This window comes from Telopea speciosissima, chromosome 9 (assembly GCF_018873765.1).
Source record: "Telopea speciosissima isolate NSW1024214 ecotype Mountain lineage chromosome 9, Tspe_v1, whole genome shotgun sequence".
Lineage (NCBI taxonomy): Eukaryota > Viridiplantae > Streptophyta > Magnoliopsida > Proteales > Proteaceae > Telopea > Telopea speciosissima.
In genome coordinates this window covers 39,879,731-39,903,803 of record NC_057924.1, presented here as the reverse complement: position 1 = coordinate 39,903,803, position 24,073 = coordinate 39,879,731, and the positions used below count along the sequence as shown (strand labels likewise).

Genomic DNA, 24,073 nt, shown 5'->3' with positions numbered 1-24,073 from the left:
TCCAGCAGCAGATTATCAGTCGACCAGCACCAATCGATGGATGATTTCAGTAGCAGAAAATACACAATTTAATGTACTCAGACTTGCAGTAGATCAAGCACACACAGATTGATTGGAAAATAAAAGATGGATAAATAGGATTGAGTCTCTCACTCTCTCCCTTGGGCCCCTCACCCTCTCATAGCATAGGTATCTGTTGTAATATGGGTTCAGGGGTAGAATAGTCATAAGGGTATTTCTGTCCTAGTACTCATTCCAGAATGTTCTTCTCTTTATTATAAATAAAGATGGCGGTAGTCACTCTGACTCAAGCCAGTATTCACGGAATTCAACATGGCATCAAAGCCAAAAATATTCCGGGGATATGGGAATTAGAAATTTTTTCCTTTTTTTTTCTCTCTCTTCTTCTTCGTGATTCTGCCCTAAGGACAGCCACCACCGCAGGCCCCACCACCACCGCCAGCCACCACCAGCCCTTTCTCACCTTCCGCCGGCCCCCGCAGGCCACTCCACCACCTCCGCCAGTCCCTCCACCACCTCCCGCCACCTCCGCCAGCCACAGCAGGCCACCCCACCACCTTCTGCCACTTCTCCCAAGCCCGCAGGCCTCTTGCCTCCTCTCTTTCTCACGAGAGGTCCCCCTCCTTTTGCCATATTTTTTTCCCCACCCTTGGTGGTGAGTTGACTCCCACTGAGGGTTCTTTTTTTTCCCCTCCATATGTTCTGATTTTTTTGGGGGGCTTTGTTTGTTGGTTTCTGCAATTTTTTTCCAGCCACCAAGCCTGACGTTTCAGAGATCACGTCTGCTTCCTCTGGTTCTTATGGGTCATCCCACGTAACTTTATTCTGTTTCCGGTGAATCCCATCAAACTAAATGGCAACAATTATCTTTTGTGGTCTCGTTCCTGCTTGTTCGCTATTGGATCCCGTGGTCTCTCTAGCTATATCACGGGCACTCAAGTCAGGCCTACCGAGGCTGGCTCTCCAGTGGATCGATGGATGAACTTCAATTTTTTGGTTATGTCATATCTTGTCAATTCGATGGAGCAAGATATTGCCGGGCGCTATCTCCTTCTTGATTCGGCTGCGGCAATTTGGAAAACAGCCAAGGACACTTATTCTCAAGTTGGGAATGCTGCCCAATGTTACAGGCAGTTGGAGTTGTCCCTGTCTCAGTATTACAATACCATGTGTACGGCAGCAGTTAGACTTTTGGGCACCTTCACTGCTACCTGCGATGTTGATGCCACGTCCTTCCGTAAGTGGGAGGATGGCTTACGTGTTTTCGATTTTTTGGCCAGCCTCAATATTGAGTTTGATCAAATCCGTGCCAATATTTTGAACTGAGACCCACTTCCATCTCTGGAGCAAGCCTATGCGATTCTATCAGGTGAGGACAGTAGGCGTACAGCCATGGTTCATCCTGTCACTCAGGAACGATCGGCTCTTGTCTCTGGCTCGCAATCTTCCTGAGGAAATTCTAAAAAGTCTACTAGTACTAATCGGACATCTGGTGATCGTCCTCCCATTAAATGCAATCACTGTGGGAAGGAATGGCATACCAAAGACCGTTGTTGGAAGCTTCATGGTCGCCCTGCAGAGACTCGTGGGCATGGGAGGGGTGGATCCAATCGGCCTAGTAACACCCGTGCTCATCAGGCAACTTCTGACGACCAGCCTGATCAATCTCTTTCTCAAGTTATGGCTGAATTACAAAATCTTAGAGATATAGTGAATCGATTGGACACATCTTCTTCAGCATCAGTATCTCCTTCCATGGCTGCCTCGGCTTTGTCTCTGCCTACCAACCCAAATTCTTCTTCTTCCACAGGTATTTCATTTAGTGGGAACTGCACCTCGGTCATGCCCGATTCTTGGGTAATTGAATCAAGGGCAACAGACCATATGATAGGTTCTTCATCTGTTTTTTCCAAGTATTTTCCTCTTTTTGGTCATGACAAGGTTCGTGTTGTTGATGGGTCTTTCTCCTATCTCGGGGAAGGGTTGTGTCCAACGCACTTCCTCTCTTAGCCTTTCCTCTGTCTTACATGTTCCAAAGTTTACTACTAATTTGCTTTCCATTAGTAGCCTAACTAAGGATTTAAACTGCAAAGTAACATTTTTTCCAACCTATTGTTTGTTTAAGGACTTGGCAACGGACAGTATGATTGCATGTGGTAAAGTGGTTGGTGGTCTGTACATGCTTGACAGTTCTCGAGCAGCTTTGACTTCTCAACCGGCATCTTCTGATTTTGATTCTGTACTTTTTTAGTTGAATAATTGGCATCGTCGTTTGGGCCATCCTCCTATAAGAGTTTTATCTACTTTATTTCCTAGTCTAGTGAAACGGTGTAATAAACATAATTTTTCTTGTGACAATTGCACTTTAGCAAAGCAAACTAGAAGTATTTTTCCTATTTCTGATAATCGAAGCAATGTGCCTTTTGGTTTGATACATTTTGATGTGTGGGGCCCTGCCCGATGTAATTCTACTTCTGGATTTGGATGGTTTGTCACTTTCATTGACTGTTTTAGCCGGACAACTTGGGTGTATTTGATGCATAGTAAAAGTGACGCCTTCACTTGTTTCACTCTATTCCATAAGATGGCCCAGACCCAGTTCGATGCCAAGGTGAAGATTCTACATTCCGATAATGGAAAAGAATATATGGATGGTGCCTTCTGCTCCTATTTAGACAGCCATGGAATCATACACCAGACCTCTTGTGTTGACACTCCTGCTCAAAATGGAGTGGTTGAACGCAAGAACAGACATCTCTTGGAGGTTGCTCGTTCTCTTATGTTTACTATGGTTGTTCCTCACCGCTTCTGGGGTGATGCTGTTCTTACAGCCACCTATCTTATCAATCGGCTTCCCTCTCGAGTCTTAGGTGGTCGTTGTCCCTTGGATATATTGGTTGGAAAATCAACTTTTGTTGTGCCTCCAAAGGTATTTGGCTGTGTCGTGTTTGCCAGGAATCACCATGTACACAACAAGTTTAATGCCAAAGGACTGTGGTGCATTTTTATGGGTTACTCAGCTACCCAGAAAGGGTATAGATGCTATCATCCTCCTACACGAAAGGTATTTGTCACTATGGATGTCGTGTTCCGGGAGTCCGAGGCTTACTTTAAATAACCGGTACTTCTACAGGGGGAGATTCTAAGTGGTGAAGAGGTCCCGCTGATTACTCCTGTAGACATTGAGATACCTACTATAGAGGATGTCTTTATTGAACCAGAAGATGGAGTTACAAGTCAGGAACAAGAAGTGGGGCAGATTGAGCAACAACAACAGGTGCAGGGGGAGAATAAAGTACAGAATTACACTCGGGGAACCGATTTTCCTTTGGATGGCCCTCGGTACAAAAAGATCACCACCACGGACCCTACACAATCGGCATCTTTTCCAGCTCTAAGTCTTGCTCCTGGTCATGTTTCTGGTAAGCCACCTCCTAATCCTAGTCTTGATTTACCCATTGCTATTCAGAAATCAAAAAGGAGTTGTACATAACATCCTATTTCCAACTATGTGTCATACAACTCTCTAACTCCTGCTTTCCATGCTTTCGTATCTTCTTTATCCTCTGTTTCCATCCCTAACAATTGGCAGGAAGCAATAGCCGAACAGAAATGGAAGGATGTGATGAATGAAGAAATGCTTGCCCTTGAGAAGAATCAGACCTGGGATTTGGTAAATCCTCCACTAGGAAAGAAACCGGTTGGTTGTAAATGGGTCTTTGTTGTGAAGCACAAGGTTGATGGCTCAGTGGAAAGATACAAAGCAAGACTCGTAGCCAAAGGGTTTACCCAAACCCAAGGAATTGACTATCAAGAGACATTTGCTCCTGTAGCAAAAATGAATACTATACGGGTTATCATCTCTTGTGCTATAAATCGAGGAATGGGAACTCCAACAACTTGATGTGAAGTATGCATTCTTACATGGAGATTTGGAAAAAGATGTTTACATAGAGATACCTCCTGGTTTCACCTCTTCAGAGACTCAGGGAAAGGTATGTAAGTTGAAGAAGGCTCTTTATGGTCTGAAGCAATCACCAAAGGCTTGGTTTGGCCGATTCCATAAGGCTATGATTGCTTGTGGGTATAAGCAAAGCAATGTTGACCATACATTATTTGTTAAAAGGATGGGACAACACGTGACCATTTTGATTGTCTATGTTGATGACATAGTGATCATGGGTAGTGATGCACATGAAAAATAGAAGCTGAAGACATATTTGGGCATCGAATTTGAAGTCAAAGATTTAGGGAGATTGACATATTTTCTAGGGATTGAGGTTGCCTATTCAGCTAAGGGCATATCTCTTTCTCAAAGAAAATATACCCTGGATATATTGAGTGAAACAGGGATGCTTGGGTCTGAAGAGCAAGGAAGGTGACCCAGTGGACAAGGGTAGCTATCAGAGGTTAGTTAGCCGATTGATATACCTGTCACATACTCAGCCAGACATCACATTTGCTGTAAGTGTTGTAAGTCAATACATGCATGATCTTCACTCTTCTCATTTGGAAGCAGTATACGGAATACTCCGTTACCTCAAGTCCTCTCCTGGAGAGGGAGTCTTGTATTCTTCACATAGCCATCTCCGGATAAAAGCATACACTGATGCAGATTGGGCTGGCAGTCCTGATGATAGGAAGTCCACATACGGATATTGTACATTTGTTAGAGGGAACCTAACTACTTGGAGAAGCAAAAAAAGGGTTGTAGCTCGATCTAGTGCTGAAGCTCAATTTCGAGCTATGGCACAAGGTATTTGTGCACTTCTCTGGCTCAATGGGCTTATTCAAGACTTGGGGATGAATGCTAATCTTCCAATGCGGCTCTACTGTGATAGCAAGTCAGCAATCAGCATTGCTCACAACCCAGTCCAACATAATCGTACCAAACATGTTGAGATTGACCGGCTTTTCATTAAAGAGAAATTGGAACAGGGAACAGTTTGTATTCCATTTATCCAGTCTTGTGAACAGCTGGCTGATACCCTTACCAAAGGGATCAATAATAAGTTATTTTTTCCTACTGTTAGCAAGTTGGGTATGTTTGATCTATATGCACCAACTTAAGGGGAAGTGTTGTAATATGGGTTCAGGGGTAGAATAGTCATAAGGGTATTTCTGTCCTCGTACTCATTCCAGAATGTTCTTCTCTTTATTATAAATAAAGATGGTTGTAGTCACTCTGACTCAAGCCAGTATTCACGGAATTCAACAGTATCCCACCCTTCAACTAAATCTCTTAGTCATTGGCAAGGTTTTAAAACCAAACTCAATTTACTCAACTCAACCATGGGCTGTATTCAGCCCTGTTCCTTATTTAAACAGTAATCGATTACTACCAAAATTTTCAAGAAAAAAAAATTTTAATCCTAATAAAAATCGAATTAACTAACTAAAGAATCCTAGAAATAGAAACTACCCATTACATAAAACAACTCTATAAATATAAACTTCTCTAATCTAATAAAGTCCCACACGCAAAGCATAACTGAATCATAAAATATAGCACCATGCAAACTGGAAGAATCTTCCTGTTGAATAATGTATACCAGAATACCATGGGGGTATTCTGGTCTTTTTGGTTTGGTTTATTATGTTTTTATGTATTGCTAACTCTTCTAGTTAGAGTCGGCTATAGCAGGGACAGATTTGTCCTTTAATTTGTAATTTCTTCTTTATAAAGAGAAGCTTGTTGATCGATCTGATCATTCAAGCCATTCATTCTAAATTGTGTTTTGCTAACATGGTATCAAAGCCAATTCTGATCTAAAAGTTACAAAACACTTCCCCCTTCTCCCACCCCATCATTTTTCTCTTCTCCTCTCTTTCTTGGCTTCTTCTTCTCCTTTTTACTGGTTTTATGTTCACTGCTTAAGGGGCATGAGGTGATCGAATGATCTAGTTGCAGCCCTCCATCTACCTCAATCGATGATATAAAGTTTTTTTCTTCTCTGCGATAGTTGCTGCCTTGTTTTCCTTCTGTGATTTTTAGGAGAATCTCCCCCTTGAAGATTAAGACTCATTCCTACTGGAGATTGGTTGTTCGCATTGGATGTTCCATTCTAGCAGCTCTGGACAGCTTCTATTGCAAGTTTACATTACATATTGAAGCCCCCTTCCCCTCTATCGATCTCAAATTCAGGGTTTTTCAAAACCCTGACACTCATCGATTTTTGGGTTAGGGTTCTCCCCTTTTGCTGATTTTTTGAGGAGAGTTTTATACTCACCAAAGGAGCACTCGACCAGCATATCAACCTCATGCTTGATTCCTTGGAGTTTTGCTGCCATATCTCAGATTTCCACTTTCCGGGATCAATTTTTTGCTGGCTTTCTCTGTTGATTACCTGCAAGTATGCCTGGGTCAGATATTACCACAGCTACCTCTGGAGAAGGTCAGTCCCGGACTGAATTCCTCCCTTACGCAGCTGCATTTAAATTGGATGTTTCCAATTACTTGATGTGGACCAGATCTCTTTCTCTAACTGTGGCTGGAAGAGGACTCACTAGCCATCTTACTGGCACCTCTGTTCAGCCCCCTGATGAAGGCCCTCTTCGGGCTCGTTGGACTGCTAATGATGCGATGGTTATGTCATTCATATTGAACTCTATGAACTCTGATATCTATGGTCAGTATCTTTTTCTTGACACAGCTACACAAATTTAGACTGCTGCTAAGGAAACGTATGGACAATTGGGGAATGATGCTCAAGTTTATGAGATTCGTAAGACCCTCCATACCACTACACAGAAAGAATTGTCTATCTCTAAGTACTATGCTGCCCTCAAGAGTCTATGGCAACAATTGGATCACTACTCTCGCTTTCAACCCTCTACTGCTGCAAACATTGCTGCTTATTGCAAATATGTGGACAAGATTCGTACCTATGATTTTTTGGCTGGACTTAATGCTGAATATGATCCAATTCGGGTTCAAGTTCTTGGTCGAACACCTTTTCCAACCTTGGAGCAGGCCTTTGCTTTTGTTCACACTGAAGAACCCGTAGGGCTGCAATGTTACTCACCCCTACGGTTGAAAAAGGTACTCACCCCCTACAGACTGCTGGTTCTACTCGTATTCCTCCATCTGAGAATAATGCATTGGCTGTTTCAGCAAAAGGAGCCTGTCAAGCATAGTTCGAGAACTCGAGATCTTCTCAATTTTTGAAAAAACCGAGACGATACTGCCTACGAGTCTCAAAAGTGCAATATCTCGCCAAGATCTCGGCGAGATCTCGGATCTCAGTTCGGGTCTCGGTTTCGATCCATTTTTTAACCCACCTACCACTTAAATACCTCACCTAACTCGACAGAACTCGACATATCTCGGCGAGATCTCGGATCTTGGGTCCAGATCTCGGGTTGACCCATGGAAATGACCCATCTACTATGTATTTACCTAACTCGACGAAAACAAAAAATGCACCAACTCGGCGAGATCTTGACTCGACTCGGTTTTTTCAAGAGCCAAGTTGGTATTGAGACCCGAGTTTTAGTACCTTTCTGTCAAGTGTGAACATTGCAACTATCACACTAAGGCTACTTACTGGAAATTACATGGGAAGCCTGCTGATTTTGAAGCCAAATGTGGTTGTGGTAAAACTAGAAACAAGGCTAATCACACTGAAAGTGTAGCTACAGCCCCCACTACTGAAAGTGGCCTCTCCCAGGAAGAATTACAAGCTTTCCGGCGTATGTTACAGGCTTCCAATGCCTCTACTACATCTGCTCCTGCCAGTTACTCTACTCCATCAGGTTCCCACTTTGCCCGTTCAGGTATCTTTTTCATCTGTTGTCTCTACTCCATGGATTATAGACTCCGGTGCCACTGATCACATGACAGGTTCTTCTAACCTTCTTCATACCTATTCTCCTACTTCAAGCAAGGATAAAGTCAAAGTGGCTGATGGATCCCTCTCATCGGTATCCGAGAAAGGATCCATAAGCTGCTCCCCTTCCCTTACCTTGTCTTCTGTTTTGCATATTCCTAAATTCACTGCTAATCTTTTATCTATTAGTAGTATTACCAAAAATCTAAATTGCAAAGTAACTTTTTTTCCAACTCATTGTATTTTTCAGGAACTGGACTCGGGAAGACGATTGGATCGGGTAGTGTGCACGGTGGATTGTACCTGCTTGATGATGGACTTTTCCTTGTGTCAGCCATCTTCATTCTCCTCTGAATGACACCAATGGCATTCTAGATTAGGACACTCCCCCTTAGGAACTTTGTCTCAGTTATTTCCATCCCTAGTTAAAAATTGTAATAAGGAAGAGTTTTTTTGTGAGGCTTGTGTCATGACCAAACAGACACGTTCAAATTATCCTATTTCTAATAAAAGATGTTCTTCCTTATTTAATTTGGTTCATACTGATGTGTGGGGTCCTAGTCGAAAGGTTTCTATTTCTGGTCATCGCTGGTTTTTCACTTTCATAGATTGTTAGTCTAGGTTCACTTAGGTCTATATGATGCACACTAAGGCTGAAGTTTTTTCCTGTTTTCAGCACTATCACAAGATGGTTCAGACCCAATTTGCTGCCACTCTCAAAGTCTTGAGAAGTGACAATGGGACAGAGTATATGGAAGGTCAGTTCCAAAAGTAACTAGCTGCCCATGGCATTTTACATCAAACCAATTGTGTTGATACTCCAACCCAGAATGGTGTGGCTGAGAGGAAAAATCGTCATCTCTTGGAGGTAGCTAGGGCACTTATGTTTGCTCGAAATGTTCCCTCCTTCTATTGGGGGGATGTTGTCCTTACTACAGCTTATTTAATTAATAAGCTGCCATCTAGGGTACTTTGTTCTAAGTCTCCTGTCGAGCTTCTACACGGCTTTTCCTTTTTTATTGTTCCCCCTAGGGTATTTGGCTGTGTTTGTTATGCTAGGGATACGCCCCGCAGTCTCCGCTGCATTTTCTTGGGTTACTCAGCCACCCAAAAGGGGTACAAATGTTATTATCCTCCTGCCCGACGTACCATGGTGAGTATGGATGTTGTCTTTCATGAGACTCTCTCTTACTATTCGTTCCCACCTCTTTAGGGGGAGAATGTTAGTGAAGATATGCTGACCGTAAAACCTCTCCTTCTAGATGTTCACAATGAGTTTGTTCCTGTTCCTCCTACTCCTACCTCCCTCTGCTTCAGGGGGAGAGGTTCCTATACAGGGGGAGACCATCATAGATAATGTTGACATTCCTATTCAGGGGGAGACAACTCCAGTCCAGAAAACCATTAGTGAATTTCAGAAGAGGATTAACGATTTTAATGTGCAAACATATGCAAGAAAACATAAGTAGCTTCAATCCACTGCTGCACCAGTACCCATTCAGTTGCCAAACTGGATCCAGAACCTGCTTCTCCACCTAGTAATACTTCCTCTCTTGATCTACCTATTGCTGTCAAGGCTTGCACTAAGCACCCTATATCCCATGTTGTTTCCTATGACTCCCTTTCTCCATCTTTTCATGCTTTTGTTTCTTCTTTTTCTTCTGTTCGTATTTCTAACAATTGGCAAGAAGCTTTATCAGATGGAAAGTGGAAAGCAGCAATGATGGAAGAAATGGAAGCCCTGAAAAAAAATGACACATGGGAGCTTGTGGTTCTTCCACTAGGGAAAAGGACTGTTGGATGCAAGTAGGTGTTTGTAGTGAAACAGACGGTGGATGGTACTGTGGATAGATATAAGGCACAACTTGTGGCAAAGGGGTTCACTCAGGAATACGGGATTGATTACCAGGAAACCTTTACCCCTGTTGCAAAGCTGAATACTGTTCGAGTTTTGCTATCTTGTGCAGTCAATCTTGGATGGGATTTACAGCAGCTGGATGTGAAGAATGCTTTCCTAAATGGAGAACTGGATGAGGTGTATATGGACATTCCACCAGGGTTCTCTTGTGACAAAAACCAAGGCAGAGTGTGTAAATTAAAGCGTGCACTTTAGGGGCTGAAGCAATCACCTAGAGCATGGTTTGACGGGTTTCACGAGCCATGGTTTCTGTGGGCTACAAGCAGAGTAATGCTGATCACACTCTCTTTATAATAGAGTTGATGAAAAACTCACTATTCTTATATTCTACGTTGATGATATTGTGGTTACTGGCAATGATGGTGATGAGATCAGCCGTTTGAAGACCTTTCTTCGGCAGGAGTTTGAGATTAAAGATCTAGGAAAGCTACGGTACTTTCTTGGGATTGAGGTTGCCAGATCTTCTAAGGGCATTTTTCTCTCCCAAAGGAAGTATGTCTTAGACTTATTGGCTGAAACTGGTTTGTTAGGATATCATCCTTCAGATACTCTTATGGATGCCAATGTTCGTCTCAAAGAAAAGGAGGGTGAACCTATTGATAAAGGCCAATCCCAAAAGACTAGTGGGGAAGTTGATTTATTTCTCACACACACGTCCTGACATTGATGTTGCCGTGAGTACTGTGCATAGTTTATGCATGATCCCTACTCTTCTCATATGGAGGTTGTTCTTCGTATTCTTCATTACTTGAAGTCAACTCCTGGAAAAGGCATTCTCCTATCTCCTCATGGTCACCTACGGATAGAAGCGTACACTGATGCTGATTGGGCTGGTTCTATAGATCGCAAGTCTGTCTCTGGGTATTGTTCTTTTGTAGGTGGCAATCTTGTCACTTGGCGTAGCAAGAAGCAAAATGTGGTGACTCGTTCTAGTGCTGAAGCAGAGTTTCGTGCTATGGCACAAGGCACTTGTGAGTTACTTTGGCTAAAAGGTTTGCTACAAGATCTTGCTGTTCCTATTCATCTTCCTATGTTGTTATACTGTGACAACAAGGCTGCAATCAGCATTGTACATAACCCAGTACAGCATGATCGCACCAAGCATGTTGAAGTGGATAGACATTTCATCAAGGAAAAATTGGAAGAAGGGCTGATTTGTGTTCCCTTTGTGAAGTCTGCTGATCACTTGCTGATGTTTTCACCAAGGGATTATCTAGAAGGTTGTTTCATCCTAATCTAGTCAAGTTGGGCATGATTGACATATCTGCTCCAACTTGAGGGGGAGTGTTGAATAATGTATACCAGAATACCGTGGGGGTATTCTGGTTTTTTGGTTTGGTTTATTATGTTTTATGTATTGCTAACTCTTCTAGTTAGAGTCGGCAATAGCAGGGACAGATTTGTCCTTTAATTTGTAATTTCTTCTTTATAAAGAGAAGCTTGTTGATCGATCTGATCATTCAAGCCATTCATTCTAAATTGTGTTTTGCTAACACTTCCACATTCCCCTCCACGCAATTAGCAATTGGCCTTCAACTTGATCTTCATATAGCTGGCCATGGGCCCACTGGAGCTGCAGGATATCTCCAAATAAATCTGGGAATAATACACGAAAATTTCGGTCGATGTCCTCCTTATCTGGAAATAATTCTGGAGATATTTCTCCCAACTAGGCAAGGTCATTAGCTAATATTTCCCTACATAAACCACTGGCTCGATCTCTTCTTTGGACAGAATCGAGGGGCTGAATATGGTCCATGGCTTGAACCAGATACATGCTCTGATTCGATGATTCAGAATATGAGCCAGAATTGAACACAATTTGAAACCAATTCAATGCCCCCCTGCTACATCATCAACTCACAGGATTTGGTTTTTTTTCTCCTTTCTAGCAGAATACTGCATCACTTCCCCCTCGGTTAAAAAACTCATCCTCAAGTTTTGTAGAAAGGTAAGAATAAAAACACCATAATGGGTGCTTGCAGCTTGTTGTCTGCAACTCGAACAAAATTCAAAATATGAAGCTTCGACCAAATGTTTGTGTCTTGAAATGTGTGGAAAGAATGAACTCATGATATGGAACAACTTTCATTGCGATAGGATCTTTCACAAGCTTGTTTTCTGTTCGGAAGGATGGAACTTCCTTAGTGAGCTCAGTAGAATCAGCAAATTTTTCATCTTGTTTGACCTTTTCCAACTCCTTTTGTGGCTACACTGTTGATGTTGCTTCGATCGGCTTTAAAGAGCTATCACATAGCAGCCCTTTAAGGACAATAGTTTGTTGTATGCCTTAAAGTACATAAATTTGCTTCAGGATCGAGAACACCTTGTCGAGCTTCAAGCCATGATTGACCACTACAATGGCATGTTTAGGAGATTGAAAGATGCAACATTGTGCCCTCATCAAAATAAGATTAAATAGAAACTCAACAAAAAATATCATTATCAGAATTAATAATGATTTTCACCAGTTGACAACATATCTATCACTGATTTTGAAACTAGAATTTCACCAAGCCCTTCAACTTTGAATAAGGAAGAAATCTCTCCATTGGGCAAACGAACTCTAGTTTGGAATGCTCTAATACCAAATAATGCAGATCAAATCAATGGATCTACTTGTAGTGGGCTTAAGAGAGAGAGAAGAGAAGATAAGGGGCTGTTCTGGGGCTGTGAACAGTACTTAGAAGAGAGGAGGGAGAGGAACCAAACTCCACTGCAAACAAAAACTAAACCTTAACTCATTTCATTATCAAATCGTTGGGTTTGGTCATAGACCTACAAAACTTCATAAAGACTCAAACCAGGAAATTAAAATAGAAACAAAGATTGACTGAATCTCCCAATCGCAAACTGTATGGGGAGGTTCCCAAAACTGAAAATAGAAACTAACCAAAAAGCAAACTAACCACAAGGAAACTGACCTAAACAAGACTGAATTTAAGTGTCAGTATTGGGCATCGTATCTGAGGGGTTATTTTAATAGACGTACCATATCGTATTGGACAGATGCAAGATACGCTAAAGATACTACACGTGAAAATGATCAAGAACTGCATACATGGGCTTATGATACATATAAAATACAGTTGAAGCACAAAACACCTTATTATGCAATATGTAAATATATCAGCTTGATGCAAGGATTTGAGTCATTTTTACCTAATCTAGTGATGCATAACACCAAAAGAAAAAAAAAAAAAAAAAAAGAGAGATCTACGACTTTAATCACTTTTTCACCCAAATCTGTTTCAACCCATGATTTGAGCACTGCAGGTTTGCTCCATTGTGACCTAGTGGTCATGCCGTCATGGGTTCAAGTAGGGAACAGCCTCTCCGCGAAACAGGGGTAAGGCTGCGTACATTATGACCCTCCCTAGACCCCACAGTGGTGGGAGCCTTGTGCACTGGATACGCCCTTTTTTTTTATAATTTCCTCCAACTCATATTGAACAAACAAGTTTCCAAGGCCTTCAGTTGCTCTCAGTTTTGTATCTCACTCACGGTTTATGTTTTGCAGGTTTAAAGTAGGTGTATTGAGTGTATCTTCAGAGGGAAACAGAACATGCAGGCAAATACACATATAGATTGTGTATTCCAGCTTCTTTTTGAGCCAACAGCCCAATAAATTTTTATTCCATAAAAAAATATATGGAGTTTTCTGACCTGATACCACCAAAGATAGAATTGAAAGCACCATAGTGATAGGACCAGGAAGTATAAGTAGAAGAAGACAGATGTAGAGATCCACCCAAGTCAACTGTCTTTCCACGTGCAACCAAACAAACATTGTAAGGAAACCCCTGCCGCTCACTTTTCCTTTCCCTGACAACTCTTACCACATATTTTGCAGGCAGCAACAAAACAGAGCCACAAGTCTCACTTTTCTATTTTGGCTTCCATGAGAAGCCGCCATTGATCCCTTCTCCCTTAGCAGCTAGCACCTTAAAAAATAATTCTATCACAAAATTTTTATGTAAAATGTGCAGAAATTAGCAATGGATTCTATTCAGTAACAGACTTGTTCAAAATAAGATTATTTAGGGTTTGAAGGATTAAAAGGATTACATTGAACATGGTACAACACCCCTCTAAAGATTAGTGTTATGAAGAACTTTATTATGAGCTTCATCTCAACTCCCATAGATACGACATCAAAGAATTAAAAACAACTTCAGAGACTACAAATATTCCTTAGAACTACTACATCACTATACATAGAAAAGGGAAAATATTGGTATCAAAGCCTTTCTTATATTAGTTAACATCACAAGACGAATTTATGATGCAATTCCGGGTTCCAAACCCCTTATATTTGGATCGCTATGGGACCACAGAAGTGAATATAACTCAAAATAATGAAATCAGTGGCAATTTTGTAAATGTTCAGAACAGTTAGTACCCTATTGTAAGGAAGAAAAGACATTGGGATAGAGGGGCAAGTAAATTTAAAGAAAAGAGCTTTTTAGGAATTGCAAATCAGGTTAGGACTAAAGTGGAAAAAAAATATTAATAGAAGAGATTTTACGTAATATTAGCAACTAAAGTCATATTCATAATTACACAATTCTGCCCCTTCATCAACCTCACAACAAGAGAAGCAAACCAGTGTAAGAAGAAGATCCTTCAGTTGAAGATCTCTCTCATAAGGTCATCATTTGACCTGAGATTTCAGGTAATGATTCGCTACAGTTAACCCTACTGAACCCAAGCTTTTGAAATCAAGTCTGGCAGAAGTTTCAGGTGGGGTTTCAGTTGCAGGTCTTTCACTCCTAGTAAAAAGGGGGATTGGAGGAATGAGATTCAAGGGCTTGAAAGCCCTAAGGAGGATACCCAATGCCCAAAATCTCAAGCTGAATGGAGCTGTTATGAAGGACCCACAAGTCATTCAACTCAATCTATGTTGCCACTAGCAAAAGAAAAGAAGAGGAACAGTAGCAGAAAGGGAGAATTAAAACAGAATGATAATAAGATAAGAGGAAGAAGAATAAAAGGGAGAAGAAGATAACAAGAGAGATACAGCATTACAAGGAAGAACCAGACCTGAAAGAGGGATGCTGGAGACGAACAAAGAGAGAGGAAGGAGGAAAAAACCCAGTCACGTAGCGTCAACACAGCATAGGAAACTCAAAATATCTGTCAATTCATTCCTCAATCGATGTATTATATCAAATATATAACCTTGAACACAAGAAATCCTAATCATCCTGAAACCAAGAACTTGAAACTAACTAGGACTCTTACTCCTACCGATGGCTAACTCCAATAATAAAAATTAAATAAATAAACTTCAAATTACAAAAATAACCCATGAAAATGGAATTTTCTTATTGACACCCCTTAAGGTGTCAAATAATTTGTAACTTTATTTCTTTGCCTCACTTAGTTTAGAACACTTTTTTTTCTTCCAGTGAGGGTAAAACTTGTCATTTCATATTAACAATGACAACTCTTGAAAATGACATAATGGAAAGTCGCTTTCAAATAATTTTGAAAAGTTTCTTTTACCCCTAACTTAAAGAAGTTTTGGAAATAAAACTAGGGGAAATCAAAAGAAGGTTACATGTTCTAAATACACCTACAGAGGTGCCATTCAGACAATCCCCAAGAGAACACCCTAAATATCTCTGTGTAACTGCATCAACTTATCCTTGCCAACTCAGCTTAATGTGCATCTAATATCAGGGTAAAATCTATTTTTGCCCTCCACTTCCTCAGTTTCCTTTTCCTCCTTCAATGGATCTCTGCAACTATGAAAACAACAAGCTGCTGCACAGTGCAAGCATCTGATTCTCCACCAAGCATCATACATGGTGCAAGTAGCGCATTGTCAAGAGGACATAGTTCACCAATCTGGAGTTTGAATCATGATTTCAGTGTAAATGCAACCCATGTTATAAGGGATTCACCCGGTAGATTGCATTCTTCACCAATAAACCATCGGCGGATAAAATGGAAGGATGGGTCAGGATTATGAAAGTAACAAAATTGTCTCTGCAACTCTTCATTGCTATTGAGTTCATATTGCCAGTGGCATGGGAGTCCGAGTTATCAAGCCATTAAGAAGGAGAGGAGAGCTATGTCAATGTTTATGTGGCGACAAGGACATCGGTGATCATTGAGGCCGGAATTGAAGGGGTTGAAGTTCACTAATTATGAAGGTGAAGGGCTTCAAAGGGAAATGCAGGGGAAGGAGGAGGTGTATGAAGTAGAAAGTTGATGGTGTTCCCAACGAAATCGCCAAAGGAGAATAAAGCAATTGTTTTTACACTTTGAGATTGAACAGTCTAGATGGAGAGCTATGACCTGTTTGAGATAAGCATAAGTGTCACAAACCTTTGTGATTCTAATCCCAACCCTATATAAAATACAAATGATCAATGTGACGAGACATAACTTGTCGCTCTTCTTACAAAGAACAAACTTATTAGCAACAAATTTCAATTACTAATGCAATGTATAAGATGATCCACTGTTCCAAAGAAGAAAAGAAGACAAAGGCTTTGTTCTACAACAACACCAGTTTTAAAAAATCTAAAAACAGAGATTCAGCTAAGCAAATCAGAAACTTTACAACTTATAACAGTGGAACGAGGTATAGATATCCAAAAGAAAAGGAAATTTGGAGGAAAATAATGTAGATTATACCTGACAGCGAGCGACGATATCAAAATGCCCAGCCAAGATATCAACAAGCTTCCCCTTCCCTTCATCACCCCATTGAGAACCCAAAACGCCCGAAACCGGACTAAGCGATCCAATTCGTTCTGGCACATCACCTGTCTGCACAGCCACTCCCATAGGAGACGAAGGAGTCACAGCTTTGGCAGAGCATATTACAACCTGCCGAAAGGTCCTAGAAGCAGAGAGAAGTTGCAGAACAGATCTCTCGCCTCCGACCTTTGCATTATAGAAGCTCTTCTGGGGAATTGAGATAGGGTTTGAGTCGAGTTTCAATCCAGAGATACTCATGATGTAGGAGGTTTCAGTCCCTTTCTGCAGCTTAGAGCCTCAAATAAGCAAAGAGCCAACTCAGTACCTTTTGGAGAGGTTCATGTCCTGTAGGTTTTGAAATGTAAAGAAATTGTAAGACTTCGGTCAATAGAAACAGGAATGGGAACAATCAGGAAACATGCATCGCTCCCGTTTGGTAACACTTCTGTTCTGGCATTAGTGTTTATGAGCTATAAGAGCGCGTTTGGTAATGTTTCGGTTTCTTGTTTTTGGCTTTTTTTTTGTGTTATTGGCAAGAAAAACGGAATAAAGCATTTGGGTCCACCAATTTGTTTTTATGTGCCAGTGAAACAAACCAAGTAAAAAAAACATCTAAAACACGATTTTACGAAACAAGGTAACTTGTTTCTTCAATTTTAAAATGTTTCAAATTAAACAACAGAGGGAAAAATTGCAATGTGTGCCCTATAATTCTTGAAGACACCCAAAGCTCCAGCGACAAGTCTTGTGACATCGTCTTCTCTAACGAGGATATCTGTGAGGGTCTTCTCTAAGAAACCCTAGGCTCCCTAGCTCTATTGATAAAATTTGTCCCTCATCGCTCCTTGATTCATGCCATTCTTCCCAATCGAAACTGAAGCGAGTGGGTAAAACGAAGCTCCATTGAACTCAAGTAACCTCTGCTCATCAGATCTTCTTCGTTTGTTATCTTCTTCGTCTTTTTCCTCCACTTAGCTTCTTCTTCTTCTTCTTCGTCTGTTATTTTCTTCTCCTTCTTCCTCTGCGCAGCTTCTTCTATTTCTTCTTCTTCTGTTAAATTTTTTGCTTGCGACTTAAGCCTTGTACTCTGATTTTTGCAGAAACCCTAAAAACCCAATACATTCAGAGGCTTTTCCCCAATGATCGAAGGTCGACTCACAAATTCTGGCCTCTCACACATCGATCCAAGCTCCACAGGTAAAACCCCTCTCTGCTTTCTCATATTCGTCTAAAAAAATCCTCTTTTGTTTGATTTTTTTTGTCTTCCAATCTAGTTCTCTAGTAGTTTGGTAAAATGTAATGGAAGAATTGTAAAAAATTGTACAAAAAAATTATCTTTTTTTTTTGGGTAATTTACACATACTATCCCTGAGGTTTGAGGAAAGTATGATTTTACCCCCCAGTTTTGAAAAATTCTACGTACCCCCTTGAGGTTTGCAAATGGTAACAAATAAGCCCATTCTATCAGCTCATGACTAACAATGTTAAAAACATGTGAAAAAATGACAAAATTACCCTTGCAAAAAAAAAAACTTGCAACTACTCATCTTCCCTAAAAAACCTGCAACTCACATATCTCGATCCTCAAGCAAACCTGTCTTGAAACCAATCAAATTGGATGATAACTGTAATGAATTAGTTGAATCAACTGATACACTATCAACCTCTTCTTTTTTGGTTTTAATTTGTTCTTCGATTGGGGAAGATGAGTTGCAGGTATGGAACACCATGGAACCGATCCTGATTCACTCTCCTTCCTTGTGAAGAATAGTTGGGTTTGCTTACCTGCATGGTGTGATTGTGCTCCCTCTCTCTATTTCCTCTTTGTCCTTCCAAATCAGGTACATCTTCCTTAGTTTCCCTCCTCTGCCATTCCTTTCTCTTCCTTTCTTTATTAATTTTTCTTTTCCCTGCTCCCTGTTCCTTCTTCTACAGCCCCGTCACTGTTACTACCAGTCCACGGAGGCAGCAATGGCACGGTCTCTGCAGGTCTGGATTTCTAAATTGAGAATTGTGATCACATCGACCTGGCCATGGAGGTAGGGTTTCAAGGAGGAGACGCAGAGATCTGGGTAATCAGTGGAGTGGTAGATACGATTGATGGTCGGATCTATTATGATGTTGTTCACTAAGTTTGTAATGGGTCTCGTAATAGGGGATAATAATGAAGTTGCGAGGGCTGTGATTGTGAATGGTGGAGGGGGGGATTACCGTGGGCACCACCACCGTGGCTGGTGGTGGTGAGGAAGCCGGCTTCAGAGATTATGGAGGGATTGGTAATGAGGGGGAGGAGACGGGATTGCTGATGGATTTATGATCATTACCAGAGTGAATAGTGATGGATTTCTTCCCTAATTCAGACTTCTTTACTCTCTCTTTTTTGTCTCATCACCAAATGAATTAATGAAACGAAAAGTGTGTATAGAGTATCTGTAAATTGTAAAGCAAGAAGAAAATATCAAATTAATCAAGAAAAACCCAGTTGGTTGTTGTCCTCCATCATCATAGTCTCCTTGATTTCCTTAATCATCTTCAACACTTGCCACATTGTGGGTCTTTGCTCCGGCGATATCTAACTACATATTGCAGCGACCTCAATCAGCATTGCCAGGCAGTTCTCTTCCCCACCGTCCTCGTCCGTCCTCGTCCCTTGACCTCACCCATATATGAAGCTTCCTCTTCAGAAATCAATAATATCCAACAAAGAGAGAAGATTTTCAGGATACCTGCAACTCATCTTCCCCAATCGATTTGGAGAAGATGAGTTGCAGGTTTTTTTTTTCCTTTCTTGCAAGGGTAATTTTGTCAGTTCACCTCTTATTTTTAACACTGTTAGTCATGAACTGACGGAATCGGATTATTTGTTACTGTTTGCAAACCTCAGGGGGGTACACAGAATTTTTCAAAACTGGAGGGGTAAAATTATCCTTTCATCAAACCTTAGGGGTGGTATGTGTAAATTACCTTTTTTTTTTGCTTTTTGTTATTCATATCTGGTTCTCTGCTTTTTTGTGTAATGTTAATGGAAGTTTTGGAAAAATCATCTAGTTCTCTGGTTGTTTAATGGAAGAATTTGAAAAGAGATGGAAGAACCGTACCATAGCATCCTCTTTTGTTTGATTTTTTTTGTCTTCCAATTTGGTTTCGTGGTTGTTATGTGAAATTGGAAAAAAATTGAAGAACATTTGGGTCTCTGGTTGTTTTTTGCTTGTTTTTATTCAGACCTGTGAGTGTGTGAGTGTGTGAGTTTGTGTAGGGCAACAAGGGATGGGGGTGAGTGTGTGAGTGTGAGTAGGGGCAGCAAGTGGTGGGGGTAAGTGTATAAGTGTGTAGGGGCAGCAAGGGGTGGGTGAGTGTGTGAGTGTGGGAATGTGTAGGGGCAGCAAGGGGTGGGGTGAGTGTGTATAGGGGCAGCACGGGGTGGGGTGAGTGTGTATAGGGGCAGCAAGGGGTAGGTGAGTGTGTGACTGTGTAGGAGTAGCAAGGGGTGGGGGTGAGTATGTGACTATTTGTAGGGGTAGCAAGGGGTGGGGTGAGGGCCCGGGTGTGTGAGTGAAATGAAGGAATTAACACATTGCCCTTCTTGGGTTTAACACATGGCTAATCAAGTGTGAGGGCAAACGGTCATGGCGAGGGATCGCCACGCGCCTTCCGCCTCTTCACCTTTTTGGGGAGAAGGGAGAAGCGAAATGGTTGTTGGAGTCACCACCTAGATGAGGGTTTAGGACCCAAGATTATAATGTAATGACTCTCATGAAATACCCTTTGGGGATAAATGGTCTGTTGGTCTGGGTACAGTTCAAGTTATGGTCTGGGGAAGGTATTAGGCACCCTAGTCCGCCGGTCAAGTCGGTCTTTCTATTGCTAGGCACAATTGGGTAGGATCATAACATGCTTTTGGGGGAAAATGTAAAATGAAAGAAAAGTAGAGAAACACATACCCAGAGGTTCGGCTGCAGGGCAACGATTAGTATACAGGAAAGTAAAAATAAGGACTCAAAGACCTATTAGACCTATGTATGATTGACTCTAATTAATTTGAACATGATAGAATGATGGATGTATATGAAATAAAGGAAATATCCTATTCTAAAGGCATGGTATGAAGAGAGGAATAAATGACATAAGAGCAAATATACAAACTGAAATTGAGGATGTATGAGAAACATACGCATGACATGTGAGAATATGCAGTATTTGAATGTGAACATGGGGGGAGTCTTAGACTATAGGGGATGGGAGTCATGAAGAATGCATGCATGATATGTGATATATCATAGAAAAATTATAAAATAAACAAGGGAATACGTGATCATCATCGAGAGAGATGGGATCACTTTCCTCCGAGGATGCAAAACGGAGTAGAAAGCGAAAACCATATAAAATAAATAAAGCTTAAGAGTGAAGAACCTACCTAGTAAAAGGAGATCAAAACAAAATGTGGAGGTTTTCGTAGACGCTGAATTTTATCACCCCCTAGCAATGATGACAATCGGACGTAAATGACTGACAATATCCCATGGAATCCATCCTCCAGCACCGCAGAAGCATCAAAAACCCAAAATAATCTTGAAGCGTATACTATATGTACAATAGATCAGCGGCCGGGCACGTCCCTCCATGCGGCACCACGGCCAAGCGCAGCCTTGTCAGGCAGTGCCACAAGTGTCTAGGAGCCCGTGGCAGTGCCGCAAAGCCCCATTTTTTCCTATAAAAAGGGGGTCCCCCACTCATTTCACCATTCCAAGTTTCTGGTAGAGGGGGAACCCCCAGAGCTCCAGTTTTTTGATTTTTCCTTGTTTTCCTTGTATTGCGGCCCTTCCCTGACCCGTTTTCGAGCTTTAGAGCCTTATCCCCTCATCCGAAGTCCAAGTTATCCGAATCCGGCTTCTTCGACCCTTTTTTCGCCCAACTCCCAAAAATCTGCCATGGCGTAGCATTTTGTCCGGGATTCAGGTTTCCAGGTCCCAAAACCTCTCAACGTTGTTATTTTGTCCGAGATCCTAAGATTTAACACTTGCAAGCCATTACTCTGTCCGATTAAGGACAAAGCTAGTCATTTGTCTCCACTTGAGCTAGGGGATGCCGTCCGTCTTGCATTTCTCATAATTGCATTATTTAGCGTACAGGTATACATATCTATCATTGACCTTTAACTTTGGCACGATGTAGATTCTCAAGCATTCCTGCGTTGTGTACATAGTAGTTAACATAACATAGTTTGATTTATTTAAATAGTTTGTGCATCATTATTTAGCCATACTTGTGGGTATAAGACATTCATAAAGGGAGAATATTCAAAAACTAACATCTAGTAGAAAGACCGGTTTATCCGGGCGAGGTGGTGCCGAACACCTTCCCACTCTCGTAACCTGACCACTTACCCCGAATCTTTGACTAGACTAAACAAAATCATGTGGCCCTTCACAGGGCTACACCAATTAGGTCCTAGGCCCTAATCCTAGGTGGCAACTCCATTCCATATTATTGTATGACCCCATTCCCTAATAATATAACCTCAAGAAGATGCATTCCTTCTCTCTCCAACCGAGGAGCAAGAAAACCCCTTCGCGACCCCATGCACGTGCAGAACGGATCTTCACAGTGGTGACTCCACTGGGGACTAATGGTCAAACTTTCAATAGTATATGCTACTATCAATCATAAGAATTTTTTTTTTCGTTTACATTGTTTGATTGGATAACATGTTTGGCTAACCCCTTTTGTTGTACTAATTGCATCATGTATCATGTTCGAAGTGAAATCAAACGACGAGGGTACTCCCTGTTGTGTCTCTACCCTTGGGGAGGTGGGGCACATCATACTTACTCTAAGATCGGATGATAGCCACTTCTTGCATCACTATCATGCATACAAACTCATGGAAACACATTTAGCCCCCGCGGTTAGTCGTTGGACCTCATGTGTAGTCATGGGTAATTCACGGCGAAGCCACAACCCTTGATATTTGCTTTATAGGTTTAGAATCACCGACGAGGGTATTTACTAGTGTGACGTGGTGTACTTTCGCTACCCAGAAAGGGCACTAGTTTGATTATTCTAAGATTGTGTGACCTATTCGATCCCCAGGTATATCAAAAGGACCACGTACCCACGACTCACGTAAAGCTATAGGTATATCGGTTCTGTCAAGGGTGGCTTTGTTCTGTCCTATCAGCCTACCTATTGCATGCATCATGTAGGAAATTAGACCATATACGACTAGGATACACCACAAACTTACCTCGTAGCCTTTCGAGGCCGAAAGCGGAATTCTCAGCAATATACCCCTCCTAATGTAGATTACCAATCAGGGAAAGAGCTCTATTCGTCGCTCGGATGTCCCTCGGTAAATGTCACATATCTATTTGGATCAGTGTAACAAAAAATGTAACCTCGATTATCCCTCAAAGAAAGATACACTGTCTAAATGATACGATAATGATAGAGCTCTAATCATCACCCAATAAAAGGTACTCTGTATTAACGAGAGATAGACCATTGAGAGGTCTTCGATTAGGATTCCTTGTGATAATTTTGATTTGATCTCCGAGAACCATCAAACGATAAAGGATCTATGGTGGGACTACATTATATTGTGAGATTATAAGGGTCATACCTAAACAATCTCAAATGTAGATGTAGGTTTCACCATCGATTACTCTCAAGAGATTAGAGGAGAATTGTCACACTAACTTGTGTGTATATATGTATGTATATATTTGTTTGTAAAAAAAAGTATAATATATACAAAAGAAAAATGTCCCCTCATTTGTGTCCTAAAATTTTGTTCCTTTTTTCCTTTGCAAGGCACAATTCTGTGACAAAGAAGATCAATGTTACCTGCATGGAATCGTCATGGTGGTTGGCTGACTCGAACCGACCTCCACCAAACTCCATCTTCTGAGTCCATCAGAAATTCCAGTTTGCCTCCCCTATCTTTCAGCCCCCCCAACATAAAGTCCAATAAGGTCATCCTCTATTACAAGCACCATGGATCCACTAGAGGCCAACTCTTCAGAAGAAGTATGGAGTCAACATGTCACACCCCAGACCACCCCGTGGGAGGATTAGGTAGGTGACCCGAATTGCATGATAACAATCCGTCAAACCCCAAGGATCTAGAAGCTGTTAATACCATTCACAAACACACACATCCATAATAATGAATAAGATAGAACTCAGAGTGCTGCGGAAGCTAATATTTACATTAAACATTCAATCTCTCTCTCTCTCAACATAATTTGGCAGTCCCAGCTCTTCCAACCAAAGCTTTACAAAATAACAAAAGGGGCAAGGCAACCCAAGCCCCAAATAAAGCTACACAAAAGGGGATTGGTTAGTAGATTCCTATCTACAACAAAAGAATCCCAAGGTCAGAAGAAAAGTCAGCTGCCCGCCTATCACGGGTCCCCATCAACTATCACTGAAAAACACCCGCATCAGAGGTATGACCTCCATCCAAGTCCACATCAACACAGTTATAATAATCATGGCCCACCTCCACGAGATGAACCTCCCCGTTACCAAAACATCCACTTGCCAGATCATCTAACAAAAAAACATATACAAGAGTGTGAGATCCACCGAG

At 41.4% G+C, this 24,073-nt stretch overlaps 1 protein-coding gene across 1 annotated transcript in view; it reads right to left on the bottom strand.

Moving 5' to 3' along the window:
* The window catches only part of LOC122640070 (adenylosuccinate synthetase 2, chloroplastic-like), a 35,075-nt gene extending 18,270 nt beyond the window's left edge, over positions 1-16,805 (bottom strand). Inside the window, exon 1 of the mRNA XM_043833188.1 lies at positions 16,417-16,805. Coding sequence (XP_043689123.1) covers positions 16,417-16,740 — 324 coding nt within the window. The 5' untranslated portion in view covers positions 16,741-16,805. The remainder of the gene's footprint in view (positions 1-16,416) is intronic.
* Between the last annotated feature and the right edge of the window lie 7,268 nt (positions 16,806-24,073).